This window comes from Gambusia affinis, linkage group LG02 (assembly GCF_019740435.1).
Source record: "Gambusia affinis linkage group LG02, SWU_Gaff_1.0, whole genome shotgun sequence".
Lineage (NCBI taxonomy): Eukaryota > Metazoa > Chordata > Actinopteri > Cyprinodontiformes > Poeciliidae > Gambusia > Gambusia affinis.
The window spans coordinates 20,337,501-20,348,100 of NC_057869.1; the positions used below are offsets into that span (position 1 = coordinate 20,337,501).

The window sequence follows — 10,600 nt, forward strand, 5'->3', positions numbered from 1 at the left end:
GCAGCTGCTGCTGTCAGTCAGCTTTCTGCTTTAGACAGGGCTTTAAGCTTGACCGGAGGGAACTTGAACTATGGGCAGGATCTGAGGCTCCGCATGGGATTGTCGGACGAGGACATTTAAAAAATTTTTTGCGTTTGTGTGTAACCTAAAACCACAGAGTGTTAGAAATAACAGCCGCTTTGAGATCAGCATCCACAGTGACCCACATCTGAAAGGGCTTCACCTTAAGACGCCTACTGTGGTTGGCTCGTGCACAGTAACATGTCCTGTTTAGGGTGTGCTTTTCCTCCTTCAAACATGGACGCTCGGCAGCCCAAAGCCATGGAGGACTTCACCACCAAACAAGGCGGTAAGAATTTGGGCTTGTGTTCAGAACCCTTTATTTATTTACTCTCTGTAAAGTCCCACTTCATATGCTGTAAATGAACTATGAGTGGTTCTTTCTGGAGAGGCAGTAGTGCTGAAGCTGGAATTTTCTGCAATCATCTCTGTGTGAAGTGGAAACAGAGAGAAGGTTTAAGCACTCCACAAGCTTGGCATTGTCACAGTGGGCTTTCCTGACCTTTTATCTAAACCAGCATTGCATAACGCAAAGTTGTGGGTTGGATGCTCTCATGTCAATGCTCTCATGCAGCCAACGCAGCTCAGAGGGAGATGACAAGCCTCTGTGTGACTCACAGAGAAAAAGAGTCAAAAAAACCACAACACTGTGGTTTTCCTGATTAAAGTTTGTGGTGCTTTTGCACCTCTTTTATTTGACATCCAGTGCATCCAATGGTTTTGAATTTAATAGTTTTAATAAAGCAAAATGTGAAAAAGGTAGCTGTGTTAATAGATAAGATATTGATCCTTTTGGAAGGTACTGTTAACACTAAGCAAGAAATCTTAACCTGCAGGAACAAACAAAGAAAGCTTGAACAGGATGTTACACAATTTAGCCTCAAAAAGGTTTTACGAGTCAGCAAATCACATGGCAAATTTGTATTACTTGTAAAATGTATGAAAATGGATACCAACAAATTTAGTCACTGCTAATGTGATTACTTGCACTCTTCTCATCCTGTGTGATTTGACTGCGAACATGTCTATTCCTCTCTTTCTTGCTCATTTTTTGTCATCATGGCATCGTGGTTTGACTATAATAATTTAACAAAGATACTTTTCTTTACAGATGCCAAAGAAAATGTCACCGAGGATGCAGAGCTGGCCAAAGCTATCATGTCTCGGCAATTCCACCCGTCGGCCATCAGTCCAGAGACATGGGAGGGATACATCTTCTCTGATCAGGAGATACGGATCAAAGAATCCACAGACCTCTATGGAGCCGTACTCTGGCCCTCGGTGTGATCTTACCCTCAGTACAGGAAACAAAATATTTAATCTAAAAGAAGGGTTCACATATTAATCTGCAATATTTATCTCTGGGAAAAGAAACCAATTTATTACTCACCCCCCAAAAAAGACTTTTTTTTTTTTTTGTAAAATAAAGGATGTCAACACAAATGTGTATTATGAAGAAAATGTGTTTTGGTCTCCAAATAACTGCATTTTAGACTAATGTGTCCAAAAATATACATTAAAAAAATCCAGGACTTCATTTTTATTTTATTTGTATAATGTTATCTTGCCTTAGTATTTTTCTTAAAGAGCAAAAGTTTTGTACTTCCACGCCTTCCATAGAAGTTAAAAAGTTAAAATCATGAAGTCTCTGAAATAGTGACGAGAGCAGTTTTTCTGTTCAATCTTACCATGTTTTCAGTAGTCAGGAGCACACTGAATGTCACCAAACTAAATGTTTGAGGTTTAAACACACAGACTTATTCTTGCTGATGACCGCTCCCATTAACCAGAAGTGTATTGTCCTCCACCAGGCCATGGTGCTGTGCTATTTCCTGGAGCTCAACCAAGACAAATACAACCTGGCCCATAAGAATGTGATTGAACTGGGAGCCGGAACTGGGCTCGTCACCATTGTTTCCAGTCTGTTAGGTACTCCAGTAAAAATCTGATGATTTGCATGGATGTGATCATGCTTTCAGTTGACCTTGTAATTACTTTTCTCTGACACTTTTCACTGTCTCTCAGGTGCAAAAGTAACATCCACAGACCTGCCAGATGTGCTGGGGAACCTCCAGTACAATGTCACACGCAACACCAAGGGCAGATGCAAATACATCCCTCTGGTATATTTTGTTTTTAACACAGTTATAACACAGTTAAATTACCCGGTGCAAGTTTAATTTACAACTTGAGAAAATAAAAACAAATGGAAAATGTAAAATGAAATTCAAAGTCTATTTTGGAATCTATGGAATCACTGATATTTTAGCGCAAATGAAATAAAGCTTCAAACGCATCGTTAAAAAATGGATTTTTGGCTGTCAATTGTTTGATAGGTTTAATAACTCCCTCCAGGTCATGGAGCTCACCTGGGGCCAGAACGTGGCTGAGCGTTTCCCTCGTGCTACACATCGTTTTGACTACATTCTGGCAGCTGACGTGGTGTATGCGCATCCTTACCTGAATGAGCTCATGGAGACCTTCGACTACCTCTGCCAGGACGGCACTCAGATACTGTGGGCCATGCGTTTCCGCCTGGACCCGGAGAACAGCTTTGTGGACCGCTTTCAGCAGCGTTTCCACCTTGAGGAGCTGTATAACCTGCCCAGTCTGAGTATAAAACTGTACCGAGCCTGGAGGAAGGACCAAACAGAGGCTGTGTGAGATCATGGCCTCTGTTGGGTTTGTGGGTAGTCGCCTGAGTACAGCTGCACAGAGAAGACCTTCCCTTTGTCTCCAAAGAACCCTGACCGCCTTGGTTCAGATGTTCTCGTACCACCACCCTTAAGGACGCTGAATACTTACCGTACTATGAATCTGGGTCTCAAAAATCATGTTACATGTCATCAACAGCAATTGTTTGTGTGTTTGCAGGCCTGCCAAAAAAAATGACGGACGTCTGCGATTAACTGTTTACAATGCTCTCAGGTCAAGCTACTTTATTTAGTTTGAAAATCAAAGGGTATAAATATGTAAATAACTACTTTCTCAAATAAATTCTGCAACTTTGTATGTTGTTCTGTGTCATTTGTTAAGAGATTCATCCTAGTGGGATTAAGAAACAAATTTGTAGAGAATATGTTTCTCTACAAATTCACTGCGCATTGACAATGTATGAAAAAAATTGGTTTGTTCTATGACTGGTCAATATTCTAGCTCATTTACTGAAAGGTGAGCTTGCTGGTTGCTGTTGCAATACCGCACTGCTTAAAGTCAAACTGATGGACAGAGTCTCTACTTCAGGGCTTCCTGGTAAGGACCAGAATTCAGGGTTCATTCATTCATTCATTCATTCATTCATTCATTCATTTTCTGTGGCTCTTCTGGGTTTCTGAAGCAGCAAAGCAGCCCCAGATCATCACACTATCTTTTTGTTCTGGAATTCAGGATTAGTTTTGCAACAAGTAGAGCACGTTTTAAAAAAATTCTCCTCTTGTCTTTTTAGTTTAACATCTGTTTTTACAAAATTTTATTTCATCAAGATTGAACTGGTAGTCCTGTTTCTTGAGCTGCACAGTGACGCAGTTAGTAGCACTATTGCATTACAGCAAGAAGGTTCTGGTCTGAAACACGGCCTGGAGTTTGCATGTTCTCCCTAAGAATGCACAGGTTCTCCCCTGGTTCTCCAGTTTCCTCCCACAGTCCAAAGACATCACTGTTGGGCTGTTTCTGAGGTTCATTATCCCTAGATGTGCATGTGTGTGTGGGCTTGTGTGTGTGTGTGTGTGTGTGTGTGTGTATGGTTGTTTGTTCTGTGTTGAACTGGTGGCATGTCCAGATTGCACCCAGCCTCTTGTCCCATGACCGTTAGAGATATATACCCTTCAAGGACAAGCAGATATAGACAATGATGTGTTAGAACACAACTTTAACAAACATATGAGTTTTTCCATTAGTCGATTAAACTGTTAAAAGTCATAGTTTAGTAGCTCAACACTTTTAAGAGGTCAAAATTAAATATCACACCCATATTACCCTTTTATTTTGCTCTGGTCATGCCACTTCAGTAACTTGAACACCAATGCTCTGCCCAATTTCTTCCATATTTTGGAAACTCACCAGTTAGTTTACTATATTGGAAAGAGTAAGTTTGAGTCAGTCTCTATAAATGTAACCGGTTAAATCTGATACGTTAATGATTCCAAATCCTCCAAGGTTTTTGGGGTCGCTTTCTCTCCTGCCGTTCCTGGAGGTTCTGGTGGATGTGTGTCGCTGAAACGACAGGAGTGTTGAAGAGCTGGATTAAAGGGCATCTAAGCAGGAGGGCAGGAAATACCTCCGCCTTTGTGAAGACAAATAAATACCCCACAGCTGAAGCCTGTACGTGGCTTTATAGTGCTCACTTCATCGCTCTTTTCACAGCCTGTTAATACTACAAATCCTCTCACAGAGACACAACGCTGGAACTCTGCTTGTCGACAGGCTAAATAAAATTTCTAATGTTTTATCAAACTTAGCCTGCTACATAAAATCAGCCGGTCACTGACTTTACAACATCAACAATCCAAAATCCAGGATTTAAAAAGAGATTTAGATTATAATTCATGATCCTAGTAGATGACGCGTCAACATTAAAGCCCCCTTATTTTCTCCAGAGCTTGATACGTGCAGGATGCAGTCCAGCCTGATCCTGTTACCCTCTATCTCTGCTGAAGCAATTGAGGCCATTGCAGGAAAATTGAGTAAGAGGCATGAAGGCCTCCCAGACCACGTGACTAATTTTAAATAGACTATTTGTTTGGACCACTGACCCACCCCTGTGTTAGGGCATGTCTGTAAAAATAAATGTTTACTGACAGAGATTAAAGTTACTCTACACCTTTTTTAGATATGGGCAATGTTTCTTGCTTTAAAAAAAAAAAACATAAAAATGAATTGCTTTTTCTGTCACAAGTATCAGTTTTAAATTACGCTTTGAAGGTGTTGAGTTCATGTGATTGTCATGATAGCACAATAATGCAGGTAACTTCTTCTATCATGACATATTCGGTGTGTCTCTGCTTCTGGGTGTCAAATGGAGTCAACAGGTCAGTGACAACATCCACTCTCTGCCAAGAGGCTATCATGTCAAACACAAATCATATCCTGGGTTGGTTTTCTGCACTGTGAAAACCTGTGCTATGTCTTTTTGGGTTTTTCTATTAGATAGAGTAAAACCGCTGCACCGCCATAATTTATTAGGACTGATCTGAATCTAAACAACCTTCATTTTTTTGTAGGTGTAGCATTCCTCCTTTTTATATCAGATTGTTTTAAGGGTAAGGGACCCCCGCTGACTGGTTCTCTGCAGATGGACCACCAGCAGACACGTCCTGAAGCAAAGACTCAGCTTACTTAACCTGGCCTTCCTCCTGTTCGCTCCTCCTCCAGCTCCTCTTTGTTTGTGCATTTGACACTTTGTGCCCTCTGCTCCTCTACGAGGTTTATTCCTAATGAGCGCAGCTCTAAAAATACCCTTCTGCCCTTGTAATGGTGATGGGAGTGTCCTGTTGGATGCTGAGCCTCTATAACATCGCAGTCCATAGTATTCAGACACAGTTGAGGTGCTCTTTCTTGGGAATTAAAGCAGAATTGGATCACAACTAACAGGTAAGAAACCAGAATCAAACAGTTTCTTATTTTTATAAGAGTAATGATATAAATACAGCTTAGTTGAAGAAAAAAGAAACTAATTTAACATTGTTTTAATCATAGTTATGTTTACTCATAATAATTACAAATTCAAATTAAATAAAAACTACCTTCTTTCTAACAACACAAAGGATTTTATATGGAAACTTTGTGTTCACCATTTGTGGAAGAAACAAGCTTTGCCAGAACAAAGGATGAAGATGAGGCTGAAGAAAATGAAGAGGAGGATGAAGGTAACTGTAACCAATGTGGCCTCTGTGTTTGACTCACTCCACAATACATCTGAAACTATCATTTTTCTGTCTTTCTTTCAGATGATGCACAAACAGAGGAATCAGCTGACAGGAAGCAACGACTGGCAGCCTGGCCTCCGTGTTTTTACTGCAGAATGGGCAAAGAGGTGTACAGCTACGCTGGCCATGAGATCGTCATCGAAGAGGGTCTTGACTCATTTGCAGGCATGATATGGCCTGGGGTGAGTGCTGGTGCTGGTTCTGAGGTTTTATTTTTTAGAAAACCCGACATACTGTAGAGAAGTACAGGCCAGCCATGTTTCCCTTTAGAAACACCACTGAGAGTTAAAGGGATCTGACAGATTCAGATTGTTGATTTTGCCATTTAATGTTCATTGTAGAGTCAGTTAAGGTTATCCACTCTGCACTGTGGCATTGCAAAATGTTCAGAAATGCTTTTATTGAAAAAGCCACGTGAACCTCGCCAACTCTCTACATCTCAGTGTAGATTTAACCCCTTTAACACAGGAAAGGAAAAAATCCACAATTTATACTTCCGTTTCTACATTAAGTTTGAAGACTATAATGTCATGGTTAGCTGTAACGTACTAGCAGAAAGAAGTTATTCATGCTATATTGGACATTTGGGTAGTTGTCACATTATATGTTTTACTTTGCATCCATTCTTTGGGTTTGGAGACTGACAGTGGGAATATTGTTGTTTCTCCCAGGCTTTGGCTCTCTGTCACTACCTTGAAACTCACTGTGACCAACTGAATCTTGTGGACAAAGCCGTCCTGGAGATCGGAGCAGGAACTGGTCTTGTGTCTGTGGTAGCGACACTTCTCGGTATGAGTGAATGTGAATCTGTCTGCAATGACTGACAATGAACACGTGCGATTGCTTTGACGGGACTGTTTTTTTCCAGGTGGATGGGTCACAGCGACAGACCTTCCAGAGGTTCTGAACAACACTAGAGCCAACCTATGCAGGAACACCAGGGGTCTCTGCAGACACACACCGCAGGTGGCACCTTTGTCCTGGGGCTACGACCTGGAGAGCACCTACCCTTCGTCCGTCTACAAGTATGACTACGTCCTGGCAGCCGACGTGGTTTACCATCATGACTTCCTGGATGAGCTCTTGGTCACCATGAAGCATTTCTGCAAACCTGGAACAACACTGATCTGGGCCAACAAGGTCCGATTTGAGTCCGATCTAGTGTTCACGGAGAACTTTAAAAAAGCCTTCCACACAAGTCTACTGGTCGAAGAAGGAGAGATGAAGATCTTCATGGCAACGAGTAGGGAAGGAGATGATGAAGTAGATCAGGGGCTGGAAATCCAAGATCTGTTGAGAGAAGAGGATGGAAAGACCGTGGAGGAAGAAAGCAACAAAGACAACGGTGAAGACAAACCTTCCTGTGCGAGAGCTGATATACTGGACAATTACAATGAGGAGGAGTGGGAAGAAGGCAAAGAGTTTGAAAGTGAGGAGGAGGAAGAGGAAATTGTGACCTCCAAAGATGATGAAACAGATGAGCAAAATGAGACTGTTGCGAGCAATGACAACATTTCTGGTGAGTTATCTTCGCACACAAATAATTTAAATACCAAAGGATGTGCCAGGACTGTTTGCATATTACAGATGTTCAACAAGCTCAAGTTTAGTTTGAAAAAAAAAAGAAGAAAGAAAGTAATTCACAGGGATAAGTTATTTAATACAAAACAGGTCTGGATTTTGAGTTGTTAGGTCTTTGTTGTGTTTAAAATGTTGTTCTTCTCTACAACATAGAGTGGTATGTTAGTTTGCAAGCAGACTAAAATGAAACAAACACCCTTAATGAGAATGTCAGGAGTGCTGCAAACTAAATCTGAAATTCAAGAGAAGGCCAAAACATAGTGAAGCCAAAGGTATAACTAGCTGTCCTGAGATAGTACAGAGGGTTGGGCTGCTGGGCCCGCTGGTGTAGAGTATCTCAGTTCTCAAGGAAGAGAGGGAGAATGTTTTTTTCAATGGCACTGAGCTTATTTAGTCAAAAACAACTTCATATTATGTGCATTTATATATTGTAATTGCACATACCAAGATTTTAAATGTTTATATACTCTACACTGAAGCCTTATGTTTTGTTTCATGCTTTCTGAGCTCCACCGCGTGTCTGTTGGTCCCTGCAGAACAGGAGCGTTCGGACCAGACAGTAGTAAGGCAGAAATGGGTTCCAAACATCATTTGCCGCGTTAACAAAGACATCTACCATTACGTAGGGGAGGACATCGTCATTTATGAATCCATAGATTCATTTGGAGCAATGATGTGGCCAGCTGTGAGTGTTTCTGATAAGTTTGCTACAGTAAAAAATTATATAACCTTCTTTAGCTTAATGTCATATCAGGAGTGTTTTCTTTAATTTGCAGGCCTTGGCTTTGTGCTCCTTCCTTGACAACAACAGGGACACAGTGGACCTACGAGGGAAGGGGGTGCTGGAACTGGGAGCAGGAACAGGATTGGTAGCTATTGTGGCCAGTCTACTGGGTGAGCAGTCACTGGACTCATCATGGTGTTAAACAGGACACAATGAACAGGACCCAAAAAAAAAATCTGATCTGATTGTAAAACTATTTCACAATGAATGAATGAATGGATATTTTTGGTAGTGAGGTAGCAGTCCCAAATGGACACACAGACATCCCTCACAAAGGTGGAACTCTCCAGTTTTTGATTGGAGATCCAAAGGCCAGAAGGGATATATAATATTCCCTCTGACATGTTCGGGGTCTGCAAATTGAAACGGGGGCAAAACTCAGTGAGGCACTGGGGAGGCATTTTGATCATATGCCCACACCACCTCAACTGACTCTTTTTGTTGTGATGGAGTAGCCACTCTACTTTGAACTTCTCGCCATTTCTAAGGGTGAGTTCAGCCACCCTATGAGGAAAGATCATTTCAGATTGTTGTTTGTAGATTTTATTTTTCTGTTAGTCATGATTCATGGCTATCTAACTGTCAAAGTTAGATAGCCAAAATATCAAGACAAGACACATTTTCACATTTTGTGAACACAAACACCATAAACACCACGAACAGATGAGGGATGAAGGGTAGACTTCACCTCCTGTACCAGAAACAAGCCCAACCCCAGCCTGAGAATACAGACACAGTTTTTGATTTGATTGTACAAAGACTGTGAAGCTCTAAAAGCATCCCCAGTATTGGGACACACAGTCATAGACCACTTCAGCAACTTCGTGTTACAGGGCAACCTTAGACAGGAACCTGTTTTGCTGTTAACAGAATCATAATATTTTACAAATGACATTCCTTTCTTTCTGTATCAACAGGCGCTTCAGTCACAGCCACAGACCTTCCAGAGATATTAGGGAACCTTCAAGCCAACTTAATGAGGAACACCAGGGGTCTCTGCAGACACACACCGCAGGTGGCACCTTTGTCCTGGGGCTACGACCTGGAGAGCACCTACCCTTCATCCGTCTACAGGTATGACTACGTCCTGGCAGCCGACGTGGTTTACCATCATGACTTCCTGGATGAGCTCTTGGTCACCATGAAGCATTTCTGCAAACCTGGAACAACACTGATCTGGGCCAACAAGGTCCGATTTGAGTCAGACCTAGTGTTCACAGAGAACTTTAAAAAAGCCTTCCACACAAGTCTACTGGTCGAAGAAGGAGAGATGAAGATCTTCATGGCAACGAGTAGGGAAGGAGATGAAGGTGACCGGAACAAACTGAGTAGGCCTACAGGATGCAGGCTCAAAGCCTAAGCAGGTTTAAAGGACTTAAAGTTGAACCTTTCTTTGTGATTCATTTTTTTCAAATGTTGTCAGATACCCACTAACTTTGTTAAAGGTTGGCAAACATGCAAGAAGATCGGTTTACAAATGTTTTGCTCAAAACTCAGTATGGAAGACAGATTTAGGTCTAAGATGGTTGGCTTCAGTTACCTGAGAAACGTTTAAATGTCAGTATCAAAAATAATAGTGGTCTTGGCAAGTTTTAGTTTGGCTGGTCTAACTTCAATCAAGAAAAATTAGGAAAAGTAATGAATGGTTTCTGGGATGATTTTGCCTCGCTCTCACAATAGACAACTTTTTTTTAAATATACTTCTGCTGGTTTGGTTCTGCCAAAGCATTTCGAACCAATTGAAGTCTAGGCTTTGCATAAGCCACTGAAACAACTGGAGTCTATGCTTCTCTGCTGGCACAAGATGTTTGTGATGATATGCTGCACTGGGTTTTCACCAAACAATGTCTACTGTGGGCTCACCTGTTCAATGGATAGGCCATGTGGTACAACCAGATGCCACTTTACAAACTTAACATGACTTCTTGTATTTTCTTTAACACAGACGCTGTTTTACTGGAAACAAACGTTTGAGTTCATCCTGAAGTTAATTTGGCATGGCTTAAATGATTTCCACTTGTGAATTACAGAATTGATTGGAAATAGCCTTGAAATCTAGATTGATATGCATCGACAGATGCTTCTATAAAGTCAATGTCGTTTCCATGTTCACATTGTGTTAACACACATCTGTATCCTCCAAACACCCAGACCTTCTGCTCTTGTAGGAGGTGGTCAGACTTGCTGAGTATCAGATAAATAAAAGAATACACTTCCCATTTTCCAGTTAAATGTTATTGACGATGCAGTG

The 10,600-nt window shown here is 41.4% G+C and overlaps 2 protein-coding genes across 2 annotated transcripts; both read left to right on the forward strand.

The window, feature by feature from the left end:
* Nucleotides 1-29: 29 nt before the first annotated feature.
* On the forward strand, nucleotides 30-3,072 carry mettl21e (methyltransferase like 21e). The gene is made up of 5 exons (XM_044101704.1): nucleotides 30-349; nucleotides 1,172-1,341; nucleotides 1,872-1,989; nucleotides 2,086-2,183; nucleotides 2,416-3,072. Exons 1-5 carry the CDS (start codon nucleotides 262-264, stop codon nucleotides 2,722-2,724), a joined length of 783 nt encoding a protein of 260 aa, XP_043957639.1. The 5' UTR covers nucleotides 30-261; the 3' UTR covers nucleotides 2,725-3,072.
* A 2,473-nt stretch (nucleotides 3,073-5,545) lies between these two features.
* On the forward strand, nucleotides 5,546-10,568 carry LOC122822799. The gene is made up of 8 exons (XM_044101737.1): nucleotides 5,546-5,649; nucleotides 5,823-5,924; nucleotides 6,006-6,166; nucleotides 6,656-6,773; nucleotides 6,853-7,503; nucleotides 8,102-8,250; nucleotides 8,342-8,459; nucleotides 9,267-10,568. Exons 2-8 carry the CDS (start codon nucleotides 5,831-5,833, stop codon nucleotides 9,707-9,709), a joined length of 1,734 nt encoding a protein of 577 aa, XP_043957672.1. The 5' UTR covers nucleotides 5,546-5,649; nucleotides 5,823-5,830; the 3' UTR covers nucleotides 9,710-10,568.
* The last annotated feature ends 32 nt before the right edge of the window (nucleotides 10,569-10,600 follow it).

What these genes read in the sequence shown, in the direction of transcription:
- mettl21e (XM_044101704.1), top strand. Translation starts at nt 262, where the DNA reads ATGTCCTGTTTAGGGTGTGCTTTTCCTCCTTCAAACATGGACGCTCGG. An exon ending in CTTCACCACCAAACAAGGCG is followed by an intron (nt 350 to 1,171) that starts GTAAGAATTTGG and finishes TTTTCTTTACAG; the next exon opens with ATGCCAAAGAAAATGTCACC. An exon ending in GATGCAAATACATCCCTCTG is followed by an intron (nt 2,184 to 2,415) that starts GTATATTTTGTT and finishes AACTCCCTCCAG; the next exon opens with GTCATGGAGCTCACCTGGGG.
- LOC122822799 (XM_044101737.1), top strand. Translation starts at nt 5,831, where the DNA reads ATGGAAACTTTGTGTTCACCATTTGTGGAAGAAACAAGCTTTGCCAGA. An exon ending in AAATGAAGAGGAGGATGAAG is followed by an intron (nt 5,925 to 6,005) that starts GTAACTGTAACC and finishes TCTTTCTTTCAG; the next exon opens with ATGATGCACAAACAGAGGAA. An exon ending in TGTGGTAGCGACACTTCTCG is followed by an intron (nt 6,774 to 6,852) that starts GTATGAGTGAAT and finishes GTTTTTTTCCAG; the next exon opens with GTGGATGGGTCACAGCGACA.